The 18,341-nt window shown below is 49.6% G+C and overlaps 1 protein-coding gene across 1 annotated transcript in view; it reads right to left on the bottom strand.

The window, feature by feature from the left end:
* Window positions 1-6,024: 6,024 nt before the first annotated feature.
* PHLPP1 (PH domain and leucine rich repeat protein phosphatase 1) overlaps window positions 6,025-18,341 on the bottom strand; it is a 269,392-nt gene continuing 257,075 nt past the window's right edge. Inside the window, exons 16-18 of the mRNA XM_056854991.1 lie at window positions 12,611-12,805; window positions 10,222-10,450; window positions 6,025-7,164 (exon numbers count right to left, since the gene is read on the bottom strand). Of these exons, the coding sequence (XP_056710969.1) occupies window positions 6,025-7,164; window positions 10,222-10,450; window positions 12,611-12,805 (1,564 nt within the window). The remainder of the gene's footprint in view (window positions 7,165-10,221; window positions 10,451-12,610; window positions 12,806-18,341) is intronic.

Here is an 18,341-nt window from a genome sequence, read left to right as displayed (position 1 = left end):
AGAGGCTCCAGTAGGTGGGATAATAATACTTTTATGCCAATATTAATAATTATGCAGATTTTAACTTTTTTACTAATTCAGTGCAACCCTGCTCTGCTTTGGTCTTAGTAGAACGGTTCTTTGCCTCAGGAGACAGATTGGTCAAGGAAGATCATCCAAGACCAGAGACGTGCATTCTAAGGCCGTGTGGTGTGTGAGAAGCAGGTTCCAAGGTCAATGCAGGTATTGAGGGACCAGCAAGCTCTGTGAGGTAAACAAGCCTGGGGAAGGAAGTGGGGTAGAAGGGATGGCTCTAAGCAGAAAATCAGGCATGACATGAGGAGGCAGCAGGGGGAAAAGATGGAGCAGCTTAATACAGAGGCTCCTTCTCTGCACCCAGGTCCAGACAACTAACCTAACTGCCTTCTGAAACTTCATTGTTTTTGTTGTACTTCTAGTCCACTGTAAATTCTGAAGCAGAATAGCATGTAGTCACTCCAGGTCAATCTAAAATACTGGCCCAGATAAAGAAATAGAGCAATGAAAAACACGACAGGGAGGATGCACACAGGTCCTAAGAGCCAAATTATGTGAGATACTGACAAAACTGGGAAAGAGACCTTTCCCTATGGGGTAGAATTCTAACTCAAGAAAAAAAGAATCTCAAAACAAGAACTTTAAATATGTGTACTGCCAGGAACTCTGTTGTCTATTTAATTAGGAGAGGGGATCTTTTGTTTAAAATTTTTAAAACCTCAAATTTGAGTTTCTGATTTTTTGAGATTAACCCAATAAGTAAAAAGTTAAATGAAGTCTCAAAATAAGATTGCTTAAATTGGCCAGATCTGCTTGAACCTCAGCCCCAGCCCTTTATTGTTTGTGTTCCTTTTAAAGGGAAACATCTGTGCGGAGCCCTGCTCCAAATTGGGGCTGGGATACTAGGGAGAAAAGGATAGAACCCTTCCCTCTGTCCACAGTCTGAAGCAGGTCCCCGTACTCATAGAATCATAGAGTTGGAAGGGACCACCAGGGTCTTCTAGTCCAACCCCCTGCACAATGCAGGAAATTCACAACTACCTCCCCCCCCACATGCCCAGTGACCTCAACCCTCCCCCCGCCATGCAGGATCCTACTGTTGGTTTCCTGCTTTTCTCTGGCCCAGCCCAGAATGCAAAATTGCAATCAATGAAACTGCTTGTAGTGGGAAGGGAAATTAATTATCCCACACTGCATAACTATGAATGCAGTATGAGGGTCTCTCTTAAAAACACGCATGCGCGCGCACACACAAGATCTAGGGTAGCATCTTAAGATTTCAAACAAGTCAGGCCCCAGTGCAAATGGAACAGCCCTCTGCAAACTATGTCCGTGTGCTTCAACTTCCCCAAACAATAATAATCATCATGCAGTTAGTCCATCTAGATCAGAACTCCGTTTCCCCTTGAGTGATACTGTATGGACCGGGGGGGGGGGGGCTCCCAACCTTTTTGAGCCTGCAGCCATCTGACACAAGGGGGTGGGGGGACAACCCCACAGAATGGCTGCCACACAGGAGATTGACCCAACTACAAAATGGCTGCCACAAGGGGTGGAGCCAACCACAAAATGTCAGGGGATGAGTTTACACATAACCGTAATAGTAACTCTGCAACATTTCAAGCAGAAGCTCTGTTTAACAGGAAGCCTTTTTAAATGAGCATAATTCTTACAAAGTTTTTCTTGCCTACTCACAGCTTACTGTAAGACGTGCAGTGAAAACGCTTGTGCTGTGCAAGCAGCTACTGCCAAAGCACTTCTTAAAAAATCTGCACATCCAATCAGCTCTCCAATGCCCTGCTGGGCAAAAGCCCCACCTGGCCCCACCCACTTTCTAAAAATACTTGGCAGGCACCAGGAAAGGTGTCACTGGGTGCCGTGGCGCCCATGGGTACTACGTTGGGGACCCCTTGCCTAGTGGAACGTGCTGGAATGGTGACAGCTGTCCTGTTTAAAACCATCCTAGTATTACTGCTGGCGCTTTAAATTAATTGGTCTTAGACCAAGCCTTCATACACCTAGCCTGGCTTCATTTTTCTAATACTCACCTACCCTAGTGCCTTAGCACGAGTTTCAAGCATTAAGTAACTCATTCTGCCTTATCCTGAACTCAGTTCCAGTAAATATTACTGGATGGCTCTACGCACTACAAGGAGAGATAATTTTTCTACTCATTATGGTAACAACAAAATTTTGTATTAGACACAAACATGGATACAACAGGTGCCAATGAGGGCCTGACCCAAATTACCCATTTGTGAGGGTGTAGTTGTCACCTAAAGGAGCAGTGCGTTTCTGGAGGTGGCCATAGAACCAGGGAATGGGGTCCCTCCATAGATGGGTCTTCCTCTCTTACCCCTTCTCAGAGGCAAGTGAATACGGTCAAATGCCATACCATTTGGGGAGCTGTCTTCTGTCACCGGCACTTGTTTTAGATGATTAGTTAAAAGAAACATGTTTTATTTCTGTAAGTTATACTGTTGAAAAGCATGTAAATAAATAAAACAGCTCAAAGACTATACATGGACCAGTGTACTGCTGTAGTTAAGGACCACGTGCAGCTCAACGTGGAAGCGGCACAACAGGTAGCCTTCGGGCCCAGTCCAACAAGCGTTTGCTTTGCGGTTGCAGCTTCCTTTCATCTTGTACTACATCGGGAGGGGGGGGACTCTTGAACCTGTGGGCTCTTTTGGAATTCTGATACAGTGTGATGGAAGCAGCCAAAATGGCTACTGCAGGAGGCGGAGCCACAGCCACAAAATGGCTGCTGCAGGAGGCGGAGCCACAGCCACAAAAGGGCTGCTGGGGCTCACCTCCAGTCACACAGTGGAGACCTTTGTGGTGGCGGCAGCTGCTGCCACAGCAAGTTTTAAAGATCTGCACCGCCCATGAAATCTGCAGTGGCCAATCAGAAACTTCGCTGGTCAAAAGCCTCACCTGGCCCCACCCACTTTCTAAAAGCACCCCTGTACCAGACAATGCAACAGCTACTCCAAATTACTCTGCTTTTCTTAGACTTCTGAATTAAGGCAGAATACCTTGCCCCTGGAACAGGCTTTTAGGGACAGCAGGTATTTTGATGGGATGCGGCAGTCTGAATTTGTGGGCCAAAATCCGTATGAAAAGAAGAGCGGCAGTTGCTGCTCCTGCCAGCAGTGACAAACATACCTCATTGCTCACCTCTGTTGGGACATCAATTGCTGGGACAGAGACTCCAGATGGCTCTTCATGACCCCCCTCTCTTGCAGAGCACCCCCAGCACGCATGCCTCCCCCCCCCACATATGCTGCCCATCATAAATAAGGACCCTCACAAGGCTGGCAAATGGTCAGTGGTGCAGCATGTGGCAAGGGACCGTGTGCAATGACCTAGGAAAAGGACATTTGCAGAAGATGCTCCTGACTCTATGGCTGTGTCAGACAAGGGTCTGTGTGGAACAACGGACGCAATTTCTCTTCTCTCCTTTGCTGCAGCGGCCATAAACCCCAGTGCAGCTCCAGCAGCTGGATAAGCCATATAAGTATAAGGGAGGAGCAGGTGGGTTTTGCAGCAGGGAGAAATACCCATTTGTACCTCCCCACCCCACCCCACTACTAGAAGTTAATTCTGGAGGGGGGGAAAGAATTACTAAAAATGTAGCAACACCCCCCCACACACACACACACAACATACAATCCAATTGCAAAAATACTCTAGGGTGAAGGAGATTGGGACTCCCTTTTGGACATAACTGCCTTTAACCAGTAGGTCCTTGACTGCAATAATTTGTAGATCCTTCTTTTAGCCTTCATTCCCCTTCTGAGGGGAGAAATTGGGTTTCCCCCGGTACTGCTTAAAGACTGTTAAAAACTGCACAGCCATCTTCCTTGGAGACACTGGGAAAGATAGAGCCTGTCCTCTAGGTGGATCTGGGCTACTGGCTAAGGCATCAGGGGGCACCAACAGAGGTTCGGTGCAGGGCCTGATCCACCGTGGCAAGCGGCAGCCCTGGGAAACGCCAGCAGCCCAAGTACCACCATGCAGAAGCATCACCCCATCAGTGGTGGGGCTGGGGGCCAGGGCCTGCGTCCCCTCAGCTGGCAGGCACAGTGTACAGGGAGAGGCAGAGGGGGAGGGAGTGCATGAATCTGAGGACTACCCAGGTTTGTCTTTATCAGGCTGAACCTTCCCGAAGTGTGTTTTAGTGTTAAGTGCCGTCAAGTCGCTTCCGACTCATGGCGACCCTATGAATCAATGTCCTCCAAAATGTCCTAACCTTAACAGCCTTGCTCAGATCTTGCAAATCGAGGGCTGTGGCTTCCTTGATCGAGTCAATCCATCTCTTGTTGGGGCTTCCTCTTTTCCTGGTGCCCTGAACTTTTCCTAACATGACTGTCTTTTCCAGTGACTCTCGTCTTCTCGTAATGTGGCTAAAGTACGACAGCCTCAGCTTAGTCATTTTAGCTTCTAGGGTGGGGCTGTGGCCATGCAGAAGGCCCCGGTTCAACCCCAAACATCCCCAGTTTTGAGGGTCTGATTGCAGAAGACGTGAGAACCTGGAAAAGCCGAGGCTAATCAAGAGACAATACTGACCTTGGAAGGCCAACGGGATGACTTGGCATGGGGCAACTTCATGTGTGTTCAGTTACATGTAATGCCACATTTTTGCAGATATTCTTGAAACACTATGCAGGGAACAGTTTTATGGGCACCAAGGCTACGCTACATCAACAAGTAAATGAATGTGAGGACTTGACATTCTGCATAAAAATTTTAGAAGAATTTATGGATCTTATTCCTGATAGGGAAAAAAATAATTACAGCAGCCTTTGATTATTTGTAAATTTTTATATTTATTATAACAAAAATTATGACATGTTCATTTGTGCATTCTTCTTTAATATAACTCTTGGTATGTAAATGATCTATAGTAAGTGAACTCTATACAGTCATGCTGGTTGTGGCAGCAGAGAGGAACACGTTAAAATGTGCCTGTAAAAGTTAACAATGAAGAAAGATGAAGTAAATCGGGTTTCCGAGGCTCAATAACCCACCTTGTTTCTGATGCAGCTTTGCACAGCTGCCCTCTGTTAACAGGATCGTGGCCCAAAGCATCATTCGCTTGAGAGCCACTGCAGGGGTGACCAATACACAACCTTAGTGACTTGGGCCCAGCCAACCCTGATGGCAACTGGACACAGCAGAATAGACACCATGGGTCACACCTCAGTCAGCTGACTGGCTGGGAAAGCATAGCATTTACCATGGCTGCCGGCCCTTTGGTTGCATCACTGGTTGTCGGAGGGAGCTTTGACATACGTGTCAAAGCACCCTTGGGGAGGTGGGGAGGGGGAACTAAAACGTCAGTTGATCAAGTTGCGTCCTCCTGCCGAGACTACAAAACATTTTAAGCATCACTATACAACACTGAGTTATTTACAGGAATTTCCCAATCAGCTGTTCTCTCAGAGAAAATTAGTGAACCTCAGTGACTCAAAGCCACTTGAAAGAGTAAAAGCAACTCCTAGGAGTTAGTCTCCATAATTCTACAAATGTCTATCCATTTTCAAGACCAAATAAGCCTTTTCCCCCCTCTCAAAGAAATACAGTATTACAATATTACTTAGTCATTTAGCACTGGCAATACTGCCGTTTCCAAACAGACCCCCCAAAAGAAACAATTTAAAAAATATTACATCAGTGTCATCAGTTTTCTCTGCAATATATTAAACCTTTTGTACTTTAATTTTTTTCTCCGTTTTTTTCCTTTTTTTACATTTGATATGTTAAAGGCCGGGGAAGGGTAGAGTTAAACTAGTTTAATTCTAACTGGTGAAGTATCACTAGAAGAGAATTGGTGATTATTACAGCTATCAAAACAAGAAGCAGCTGCAGTTCCCAGTTGGGGGGGGGCGAGGCCAGGAAGGGGCAGGGGGACTGGCGTTCCTTCCTCCCACACCTGAAAGTGTAATATAAACCTAGGAGGCTCCAGCTCCCAATGCCGCCCCCAACTCATAGAGGCAAGCTGGGTCATAGAGGTGTATCGTAATAATCTGGCAGCTGGTCGATCTGGTATTGCCGCTGTTGTTGTTGCTGTTGTTGTTGTTGCTGCTGCTGTTGTTGCTGCTGCTCGTGGTGTTGTTTCATTATTTCCTTGACCTCCTCCTCGAGCTCAGGAGGGATGATAAACTGATCATCTGGATCTGGTTGAGCTGGGGCAGCAAAGTAACCCCCCGTTTTCCTGAGGGGCGCATCAGCTGCTATTTCAATGAGGTTGTGGCTCTTCTCCTGAGGAGCCACAGAGCCGTTGCCTCGGCGGCGCCCGATGGTCCCCAGGGCGGAAAGATCGGCCTTCCTGAGGAGGCACGTCTCGTCTTCATTGGCGCTAATGACAATGCCTTCGTCACTGGCTTCCACCGGCACCTGCAGCTGCTTCTCCTTGGCTCGGCTGCAGTGGATGTCCACTTCCACTTCCACTCGGCTGCCATTGGAAAAGACACCTTCGATCGGCTCCTCGTCGTCGCTGTCAAGGCCATTGTCTGAAAAAGCGCTGGAAAAGGTCGCGCTGGACAGCTGCCTTTGGAAAGAGTTTGAGAGGCAGACTGGGTGGAGCATACAACGCTGTTCACTGGGGTAGGCTGGGCTGTTTTCGTTCAAAGTTACCTGAGGGGGCTCGTCAGAGGCCGTGGACCCCACCTCGCTGCTCATTTCAGAGGTCGAGATCTCGCTGCTGATCTCGGAGGCCATCCCGCTGCTAGAGGACGGCATCCCCAAACCGTCGGAAGGCTTATCTTTAATGACGACATTGACCGACTGGGGGAAGATACCTGGACTGGGAGGAGGGACCCCGTTGAGCTCGCAGCAGCAGAAGCTGTCCTCGGTTACGTTGAGCTGAACCACCACAGCGCTGAGGCTATCGTTGCAGCCATAGCTCTGAGCCAACGTGCAGAGTTTCTTGGCAGCTCCCAGAGCGTCGGGCACGTTCCGGACGGCTTCCACCGCTTCGTCGACGGAAAGGCTGTCCCACAGGCCTTTGCTGCCCAGGATGAAGAACTCGTCCTGAGGAGTCAAAGTGATCGACTGCACGTGAGGACGAGGAACCACGCTTGGGTGAAGGAAGGCGTATCCCAAAATCCTTGTGGAGTCTGTCACACCGTTCACTTTCCCGTCCTGGAACACAAAAGGTAAACAGATGACAGTGAACAGGTAATAATTAGTAAGAAGCTTGGGGCCTATCAGGAATCATGGGGGGGGGGACTACACAGAAATCCCCACCCAATGCCATCACTTTCTCAACTGCTCTCAACATTCTGTCCCTTCTGAACCAAATTTAGTCCTACTTAGACCTATCCCCCCCCAATTTCATTAATTCACAAAGTCATTTTTCTGCACACCAGAGGAGTCCTGTGAGGAGGTAGAGGAGACCCCTAGCTTATCTGGGGAAGACCCTGGCTGTATCCACACTCCACTGGGCCTCGTGAGTGGATCACCCCGGGCAAGACTGCTGTAGTGTAAAGAGAAAGCAAAGGATTACTACAGTGCTACAACAGTACAACATCCAAATACGTGTGGACGTTATCCCTGCCGTGCTGTCCCAGTCATCTACACAGGGGGCCCGCCCAACGTACTATTAGAGTGCAGCACTCAGTTCTTAAGCATTTGGGGGAGGAAGGAGCTATGTAGCATGAAAAGATAAAACTGCGAGAGCAAAACTCTGGAGCTGCTGATATCCTCCTGTTTGCTTGGCTCGTCATATTAACTGAATTAAAAAGCACATTATCTGAGACAGTGGCTAATACTGGCGAGGGGGAGAAAAAAATGACAATGGCCCCCAAGCTGCCAATAGAGAGATGGTGTTGCAGGTGACATCATAACGGAACCAGGAGTCGGCACTCAGATGTTTCAGGAAGTCTCTCCACAGCCCACTCGGTTCAGCCCACGGCCTCTGCCCAGCGTGGCCAATGGGACCAAAATGTTGACATATTGCTGCGTTCCTCTTCCGCATTATCTTCAATGACGACATTACAAGTACATGCAGACATGCACGCCATACACAGCAGTTAGAGCATCATTGGATTGTAACTCTCTCTTCCAAAAAGACCAAAACCAAGCAAAATTATTCCTCTGTAGCTGATGCTTGGAAAACCCGCAAATTCACATAACTCAAGCAGAGCGCAGAGAGAAGGGGCTCTCGCTTGTTTTCAGTCGGCTACAGGGTAGCAAAAAAGTTCATATGCCCCGGTTACTTAATACACTTCTGTTAGATGTTAATCTGTTTCCTTTGAGAAATGTTGTATCTGAGAAGAGACACTGTTAAAAAAAAATACAAGTCTTGGAGAAACCAACTCCATGGATATATTCAGATCCCAAGGTTCTGGGTTGATTAGGAGCCAAACAAACGGAGAAGAGGGAAGGGAGCGGAAACACAACGTGGGATTTAGTTGCTCATGTCTCTTGGATCAGGCATAAAAAGGGGGAAGAGAGGGAGACAAAGCCTCATTTCCAAGTGGCATCTTCTATTCCCTGCAAGCTTCCAATGATATAGTGCCCAAGAAACGTGATAAAGCAAGGAATGGAAACACGTCAAGTGGCTGATTCATTTCAAGTCTCAGCCACGTTCCCTCCTTGTTCTCTTAAGCGATGCCGCACTAAAGGTAAAGGTAAAGGTCCCCTGTGCAAGCACCGGGTCATTCCTGACCCATGGGGAGACGTCACATCCCGACGTTTTCTAGGCAGACTTTGTTTGCGGGGTGGTTTGCCAGTGCCTTCCCCAGTCATCTTCCCTTTACCCCCAGCAAGCTGGGTACTCATTTGACCGACCTCGGAAGGATGGAAGGCTGAGTCGACCTTGAGCCGGCTACCTGAAACCGACTTCCGTCGGGATCGAACTCAGGTCGTGAGCAGAGCTTTTGACTGCAGTACTGCAGCTTAACACTCTGCGCCACGGGGCTCCTAGATGCCGCACTACTGGTTAATTAATTAAAGTACACAGGAAATGGATCCCTTTTAATTCCCCAGGCACTGGGTGTAACCGCTGTCCTAACCCTAACCATAGCCTGTATGCAAAAAGCAGCGGACTTCTTTGACAAGCAGGATGTAAAAAAAACCTTGTCCCGCTCTTCTGGCTGTATATATTTTTATCCAAAAAGGAAGGAACGCAACATTGCGTTTCGCGCCCTTTTGGAACAGGCTTCCCCCCTTGGGCAAACACAAGCAGTACTACTATCCGTTTGCACCCATTAACATGGAATGCCAATAGGGGCACAGGCACTTGCAAAAGGAAGCAACAGGGGAGGAAATCAAAGACAGCCTGCAATTTCATCCTCATGCACAAGGGAGTCCCCAGTCCCCCAGTTACGCCTCCTGCCTTCACAGCCAGCAGCTTTAATGAACAGCAATCCCAAGGGCTTTTTAACCTTCTTGAGAGGGATGCGGTTTCTCTCCTTTGCTCAACAGCGCCTAGACAAAACACCGTGGGTGCCTTCACGAAAGTGCTTGCTTCCAGGAAAGCGATATAAAGAGCCAACCACAACACAGAAGCATGGGTCAGACAACAGCCCGGAAGGCGCAAAGGGGGAGAACGGGGGCGAGTGCGCTGGCCCCACACTGCTCCATGCAATTGCCTGGTCATCTGCAGGAAGTAGGTGGCTCTGCAAACTCTCCCTCCCCACGATTAGCGCCACTGGTCACAGAGAGGGGGGCATACGCACAGACACGCACAGACACACCCTCCAGATGACCATGCGGAGGCCGGGGGCATGGCCAGAGCATGTGTGCCTGCTCTCCTCCTCCATGGGTTCATTGAACAGGTGGGGCTGTGGTCTGTGTGATGCAGAATACCTTGGTTAACAGATGTGGAGTGCTGGCCCTCGGACAGGTCACCCCTTGTTCCCTTGCTGGGAACAAAACCATGAACTCCTCAAGTTTCAGGCTGAGAGGAGACAGTTTTCCTTTAGGGAGACAAGCAAAGATGACCACTCGGCCAGGAAGATCAAGGGAGCAATCGGTCACTTGTGCAGCAAATGCTTTGGGCCAGTCTTTTAAGGCACACAGCTTGTAACTTTCTGCAGAACCACAATAAGGGGCTTTTGCGTGCGTGTGTGTGTGCGCGCACACAATGCTTGCATCTGGGGCTTTCATGCACCTGTTTGAAAAAAGAAAGCGCCCTGCAGGTATTCTCTTCCTGCCCCCTTATCTCCCCTCCCCCAGCACCACCCCGTTTCTCACCTCTGTGATAATGGCCTTATGCTGCTTGATCCTCTTTAGCTCCTCTTCACAGTTCATTGTGTAAGACCTGGACAAAGGCAGAGGTTTCCCGTTCCGGCAGAGAACAGACTGGCACTTCCCCACATTAGCAGAGGTTAAGGTGAAGCATCCACCCGGGTCTATCGGATCGTGCTTTATATGGCAAAGGACAGCAGAGCCGCCAAGCTTCTGTCCTGCAGTTCCAAGTTTCCTAAAATTTAGAGAAAACGCTGACTATCTGGATAGTAACGGACAATGCTTACAGTCTACTCAGGGGGCTGGGGAAGAGAAGATTGTACGGTTAAGAGCTGAGCTCAAGCAAAACAACAATCAAGAGAAGGCAGGCCGGAAAGAACCCTCAATGCAAACAATGGCTGCTATTCTGTGTATTCCATGAAACCATTAGGTTGGGAACAGCTCAGATCTGAGGGGCTCTTTCTCAGGAGGGCTGTCAGAAAAAAATGTTCCCGGAAGCAAAATGCACAATGCTGATCTGGAAGTTCTTCTCAGGCAAAGCATCTGAGGAATTTCAAGGGAGGCCAAAAGCATTTTGAAAAGACAGGGCCACATTCCTCAAGTTTCTGCGCATTGGAAAAAAGCGGGGGTGGCCCTATTTCCCTGCAGCGCTGCAAGGCAGCCCATCCCAGGTTTGCAGGCTGCTGTTCACGGCAACTTGATAAACTTTTTAAAGCAGAAAAAAAAGAGGAAGATTCAAGTCACTTGAGTTTGGAAGCTGGCACAATGCCCTTGGCCACTGTGAACATCTCATACTGATGACGTCCTTTCAGTACTACACATCTCCTGAAAAAGAAGCTTTCCATACCACCTTGGGGTTGCCACACACTGAATTAAAACGCTACTCCAAGGTGGATTCTTTCACCCCCCCACCCCCCAGCAAAAAAACAAAACACTTCAGGCTGCAGTTTGAATGATCTGTCAATGAATTAGTCAGGGCTAACACTTGTATGGACCACAATACAGCCAGGCACAATGGGAAATATAATTATTTATCTCTGATGCACACGGAGAGGCCATCTATCTTCCCTTTCAGATTTTTTTTGGGCGGGGGGATACAGGAGACAGCTTGCAACATTTATCTTTGTAAAAGTCCTTAAGATGAGGCTCTTTAGAAGATGTGATGGAGGAAAGTAGGCTGTGCCAAACAGGGACGCAGCACAGACATCAGGCCCACATCCGTGCCAAGCGGGTTTGCCCACCACAAGCAGCAGACTGAAAACGCAGCAGAGAAGTAGATACCCTGCGTGGCAAACTGTTCGGCTGGCCTGCCAAGGCTGATCTTTCCCAGAACACGCAGCCACATTGGCACAGTGGGCGTGCTCGAGGATGCATCTTGGACCCACCCCAGAGTGTGGCCAATGGAGGCCCACAGGCAAGGGTTCTTTGACTGGCGCCTTGCAACATGAATAAATATGGAAAGGGTTATGGTGTATAAAGGCAGGAAGTACGAAATCCCCTGAAAAAGCCACGATGTGTATGTAGAAGTGGAAGCATTACACGGAGTAGCTTTAAAACAATGATGTTCAGGTCCTAAGACGCTGGCAATCAGAAGCATAAAGCTAATGGCGTGCATCCAACCATTCACTAACATAGAAGAGCAGGATTTTCCCACTCCCTCAACCTCTGCAATTCACTAAGCCCTCCCTCCCCCTGAATTTTGTTTAGGGGTGGTTATCAGTGGAACCTCAGGAACAGCACAGCTGGCAAAATGGGAGTCTGCAGTGAGTGGGGGGGGGGACTGACAGAAATCACGGTCGCTCTTCTGCAAAAAAAGAAGTGCGCCTCCGCCTTGAGAAACTACCTGGCTGGATGAGACATATGAATGATTCTGCAACGTTAAACTCCATCGTGAAAATTTTAAGCTGCATTTGGGCCACAGAAAAGATGCCTCCGATGCCCAGGGGCCGCAGGAGAGCCCTTTCCCATGCCTACCATACCGCACAAAGGTTTCCATGCTACCTTCCCGTGTTGTGCTATTATGATGTTGGGTGCCTATGGGGGCAGGGATTTTTTTTAAAGATGTTGCAGGAACTAGATGGCATGGTGTTGGATCCTACAATGCACAAGCACACACTTAGTGCAGTTCCACTTCTGCCAAGAAACAGCACTAGATACCTGTGAATCCCAGTGACGTCTTGTGCAACTGGAAATGCAAACTGGAATACTCAAAAGTAACACAAGGTACCGGCATATGGTCTTTTTCATACTCTTCTGCAAGGGCAGCCTTGCGTGCTGGAGACTTCTGCTGGATCCAACCCACGACCCCCGTGGCGCAGGGCCTCCGCCTTTCTAAATCAGCCCTCAGAACAAGCGTGTGGCAAATGACCGGACGTGTCGTATGTCGTAAACTGACCTCTGCATGACAACGAAGGTGTTGGTCATGTACTCCTCTTCATTCTTTGTTTTCTGAAGCTCCTCTGCCAAGACGTCACTCATGGTGCACTGCAGAAGGTACGGGACCTCCACGTTGCGGTCTCCATCGAAGACTCCGTAGAGAGCCTCCCTGTTCTCACAGAAGTTGTTGGCAGAAAGAGCTGCCACACAGAGCCTGCGTCAATTGGCGGGGGTGGGTGGGGGGAAACAAAGAACAACCAAAGACAGCTTAGCAGACCAGCACTGTAAATTCTGCCACAAGACCATCAGTCACCACCACCCGCTCATGGAGCACACTCAGGAATGAGTTTCAACACAAGCCTGTGGGTCTTTCGCAGCCCAACAGGGAAAGGGCATCAGCTGCAATCAAGTCCTTTATAGGAAAACCTGGAAAACTTCTCTACATAAATTGCAGACAACCAGGAAGAACACACACAGAAGAAGAAGAGTTGGTTTTTATATGCCGACTTTCTCTACCACTTAAGGAAGAATCAAACCGGCTTACAATCACCTTCCCTTCCCCTCCCCACAACAGACACCCTGTGAGGTAGGTGGGGCTGAGAGAGTGTGACTAGCCCAACGTCACCCAGCTGGCTTCGTGTGGAGGAGTGGGGAAACAATTCCAGTTCACCAGATTAGCCTCTGCCGCTCACATGGAGGAGTGGGGAATCAAACCCGGTTCTCCAGATCAGACTCCACCGCTCTTAACCACTACACCACACTGGCACAGAACAGGCCCAAATTATTTAGAGCCAGAGATAGGAAAAAGTCCTGTTCTAGTACTAAGGCTAGCCTGATCTCATCAGATCTCAGAAGCTAAGCAGGGTCAGCCCTGGTTAGTATTTGGATAGGGGACCACCAAGGAATACCAGGGTTGCTGTGCAGAGGAAGGCACTGGCAAACCATCTCTGTCAGTCTCTTGCCATGAAAACCCCAAAAAGGGGTTGCTATACATAGGCTGTGACTTGAGGGCACTTTACACACACACAGTACCAAGACTACCTTGTGGGGGTGGAAGTCAACTAGGGATGCAGAACCCCCGGAGTCCTGGCCCCTCTGGACAAGTGTTTTCCTGCGGCATTTGGACTGGGTCAGTGTATTGTGAGGAATGGCCCAGAAGGAATCTTTCTCTAGGGCCCACAGTAGCTTACAGCAGCCCCAACTAGAACTGAGGAGGCCCGGCATTCAAATCCTGCAGCAGACATGAAGTCCAACTGCAAAAGATCATGCCCAGAGCTGCAAGACCCACGAGGGTTCCTGGAGTAAGGAAGGGACGAGAGGGTGAAATCACTCTTTTCTCTTGCACAAGCACAGCTCTGCTGAGAGAAGGGGTCAGTTGCACCCCCTTCTCCGTCCTTGCTCCATCCCACTGACCTGGATCTCGAAACCCTAGAAATGACCTTTTTTTTTTGAGGGGGGTTGGAAAGAGCTGCAGGAACAGGGAGGAACATGGGGAAACTTCTGTGATGGTCGCATAGATGCTGCCACATCACCTCCACCTTCACGATGAACTACCCTGAACGAAGTACTGGGGGTGGGGATAGTTTTTGGATTGTTTATTTACTACACAAGAAGAAAGCAAAGAGATCCATTGGTTTAATGACAGGACACCTACACCCACCACAGAGCACAGCAAGTCCTGTTCCTTCCTGCTTGTTCTTCCTCTGATTGCAGCATCCCACTGCTGATTATCAAGCTCAACAATCCCCCCGCAACCCCCCTCTAAATTCAGTGGCTTATTTGGTACGCAGCAATGAACACGAGGGATGAAAAGAGGACGCCGTAGCTTAAATTGCATTTAGCCTCTGGACCGCCGCAGGAGCTGTCAGACTTGCTCAATGTGATTATGACTTAAGAGTTTCTGGCCAATTTTAAAGCCACGGAGCCAAGCGTTTGGATCCCCGCCCACCAGACCAACGGAAGACAATCCTGCTGGTGCTTTTGATTCAAGCTTTAGAAAGCAGCGGCCTGGACAAGAGTAAGGCAATTTTAAAGAAGTTATTCAGCCACCAAAGGAGGCCAACTGTGTCGGCTTTGTAGAGTATTGTTTCACTGAAATGTCAAGAACCATGAAGTAATATAGCATTTCATCCTAGGATCACACACACACACACACACACCCTCCCTCTCCACCATAGGCCACTACTCTTCCAGCAGTGTATCTGGCTGGCTTAGTAAAAATGCGTCAGCAAACTCATAGAAAACAGCAGGGATCTGTTTAAACTCTTCAGCATTTACAAAAACGTAAAACCCTAACCTCCAATTTCTATTTTCACTTTAAAAGTTGCCAACCTCTCAGAGGAGTATCACAAGGGTTAAGTGCGCTACTTTTTATCTGTGTTTCTGTATGTGCAGAAATGGCTATGCACAGTTCAGCATTCACTACTAGGTTCTGTTTGTCTATTGTGCTAGATCACAAATCAGAGCTTATTATTATTATTACAAATCAGAGCAACACACTTCCAAGCAAATCATCACAACCATGAGGACTAGGAACTTGGTTTTTACAAAGAGAGTGAGTAGTGATCTTCAGCAAGCTGAACTCTACACAGAATAAAAGCAGGGCCACAATTCTGAAGGAGTACAAGAAGTACAGAGTTCAGCTTGCTGAAGATTGCTACTTGCATGCTTTAAAAATCAAATTCCTAGCCCTTGAGGTTGTGGAGGTATTGCTTGGAAGCGAGTCACACTGACTTCTAAACTCAAAAGGCAAAGGTGGCTGTTTGCAATTTGGAGGCAGACTTCTGGCAAGCTGCACAGCTGCCTTTGCTACTCTCCATGCCTAGGAAAACCAAGAATAAATTAGGCAACATAAGTATTTATGCAAATTTGATGGGGGGAAAATAGTTACCCAGGCTGCATAATCCAGCTTTTCTTGGTGCAGAATTCTAACAGCTCGAGCACAAAGGCTGCCCCCACAGGGACACACAGCTGGCTCTACAGAGATTTTCCAAAGCACAGGCTCTTAAGTAGAGCCATTTCTTTGCTTTTAGTCTCAAACCGGCAATGGGCCTCTGGCCTGCATCAGTAGAGACAAGCAGTTCTTGTGCCATGACTTTCCATTTCCATCATGGCGTCTCACAACACCTCTACCAAACCTGACTTTGGAACAATGAGAGAATCTGTAGATGCACAGTTGAAACTAAGAGAGAGTTACAGGAATGAGACCTGAACAGAATGGTCACTGAAGACCAGGGCAGGGGATCGGTGTTTTGACCAGAATATGGCAAATGGTGGGGGAAACCACAAGATCAGCAGCATAGCTGGATTGCTGAGCTGTGCAGACCACCCACCACCTACCATTTTGTTTTGTGCTGAGTGGCTTAGAATCATAGATTCATACGAGTTGGAAGAGGCCATACAAGCCTTCCAGTCCAACACCCCCTGCTCAATGCAGGATCAGCCTAGAGCAGTGATGGCGAACCTTTTAGAGACCGAGTGCCCAAACTGCAACCCAAAACCCACTTATTTATCGCCAAGTGCCAATGCGGCAATTTAACCTGAATACTGAGGTTTTAGTTTAGAACAGGGGTGGGGAACCTTTTTTCTGCCAAGGGCCATTTGCATATTTATAACATCGTTTGGGGGCCATACCGGGCGTAGATCTCCTGGTGTGTGTGTGTGGGGGGAAGCTAGGGTTGACAGGTCCTCTTCACCACTGGCGGGAGGTTTTGGGGGTGAAGCCTGAGGAGGGCGGGGTTTGGGGAGGAAGACTGCACAGCCATAGAGCCCAATGGCCAAAGTGGCCATTTTCTCCAGGGGAACTGATCTCTATTGGCTGGAGATCAGTTGTAATAGCAGGAGATCTCCAGCCACCACCTGGAGGTTGGCAACCTTAGGGGAGGGTATGCAGAGAAGGCTTGGAGGGTGTCTCAGCTCCCCCAGGTCTTCCCCCTCCTCCCAGGTGGGAAGGCAGCCAGCGGTGGGCCCAGGCAACCAAGGTGCCAGGGGGGCGCAGCTTGCAGCCTGCGGTCGATCTGCAAGGAAGGAAAGAAGGAAGGAAGGAAAGAAAGAAGGAAAGAAGGAAGGACAGAAAGAAGGAAAAGAAGGAAGGACAGAAAGAAGGAAGGAAAGAAGGAAGGAAGGAATGAAGGACAGAAAGAAGGAAGGAAAGAAGGACGGAAAGGAAGAAGGAAGGGAAGAAAGGAGGACAGATAGAAGGAAGGAAGGAATGAAGGACAGAAAGAAGGAAGGAAGGAAAGAATGAAGGACAGAAAGAAGGCAGAAAGGAAGCATGGAAAGGAGAGAGGGGGGAGGGGGAGGGAGAGGGGGGGAGGGAGGGAGAGGGGGGAGGGAGGGAGAGGGGGGAGGGGGAGGGAGGAGGAGGGAAAGAGAGGGAAAGAGAGAGAGAGAGAAGGGGAAAGAGAGAGAGAAGGGGAAAGAGAGAGAGAGAAGGGGAAAGAGAGAGAGAGAAGGGGAAAGAGAGAGAGAGAGGGAAAGAGAGAGAGAGAGAGAAGGGGAAAGAGAGAGAGAGAGAGAGAGAAGGGGAAAGAGAAAGAGAAGGGGAAGGGGAAAGAGAAAGAGAAGGGGAAGGAGAAAGGGAAGGGGAAGGAGAAAGGGAAGGGGAAGGGGAAGGAGAAAGAGAAGGGGAAGGAGAAAGAGAGAGAAAGAGAAGGGGAAAGAGAAGGGGAAAGAAAGAGAAGGGGAAAGAAAGAGAAGAGGAAAGAAAGAGAAGGGGAAGGGGAAAGAGAAAGAGAAGGGGAAAGAGAAGGGGAAGGGGAAGGAGAAAGAGAAGGGGAAAGAGAAGGGGAAGGGGAAGGAGAAAGAGAAGGGGAAAGAGAAAGAGAAGGGGAAAGAGAAAGAGAAAGAGAAGGGGAAAGAAAGAGAAGGGGAAGGGGAAAGAGAAAGAGAAGGGGAAAGAGAAGGGGAAGGGGAAAGAGAAAGAGAAGGGGAAAGAGAAGGGGAAGGGGAAGGAGAAAGAGAAGGGGAAAGAGAAAGAGAAGGGGAAAGAAAGAGAAAGAGAAGGGGAAAGAGAAAGAGAAGGGGAAGGAGAAAGAGAAGGGGAAAGAGACGGGGAAAGAGAAGGGGAAAGAGGAGAGAAAGAATAGGAGAGTGACTGAAAAAGGAAGAAAAGAGAGAAAAGCCTTCACACACAGCCGGCTCCCTGCGACCGGGCTTCAGCTTTCCCACCTCTCCCCCCCCCCCCAAGTCCACAAAAGTCCTCCACCTGATCGGCTCCCACGCGGATGCTCCGGCCCCGGGAGGGAGCGATTGGCTTTTTCCTTTTCTTCCCCCCCCTCCCTCCCTCCCTCCCTCCCTCCCTCCCTCCGCGGCGGCCGAGAGAGGTTTCAACCCCTGTGCCGCGCGGCGTGCAGGGACGCTTTGCCTTCCCGGCTTGGGGGAAGCGTCTTCCTCCCTCCCGCCTCCCGCCTCCCGCCTCCTCTTGCCGATGGCGAGAGGGGGTTTAAAGGGGCCGCAGCGTTCCTGCACGCTGCGGCTTCAGAGAGGGCCGTGCTGCGCTGCGTTTCTCTGGCAGCTGCAGCGGAGCCCAGGCTGGGCCAGAGGCTCCGGGGGCTGCTTGGGCGCAAATCCCGCCGGCCGCCACCGCAGCACGCCCCCCCCCCCACCGCACAGGCCGCTCCCGCTCCCCGGCTCCGCTTCACAGGCCGCTCGGCTGGGCAGAACTGGGGCGGCGGCGGCGGCTCCTCTTGGCCAAGCGAGGGAGGCGCCGCAGGTGGCGGCCCGGCCTTCAGGGGCCTTTTGCAGCGGGC

The sequence above is a fragment of the Euleptes europaea genome, chromosome 8, assembly GCF_029931775.1.
Source record: "Euleptes europaea isolate rEulEur1 chromosome 8, rEulEur1.hap1, whole genome shotgun sequence".
In the NCBI taxonomy this organism is placed as follows: domain Eukaryota; kingdom Metazoa; phylum Chordata; class Lepidosauria; order Squamata; family Sphaerodactylidae; genus Euleptes; species Euleptes europaea.
Note: the sequence above shows the minus strand (reverse complement) of the source record. Positions and strands in the feature narration are given on the sequence as shown.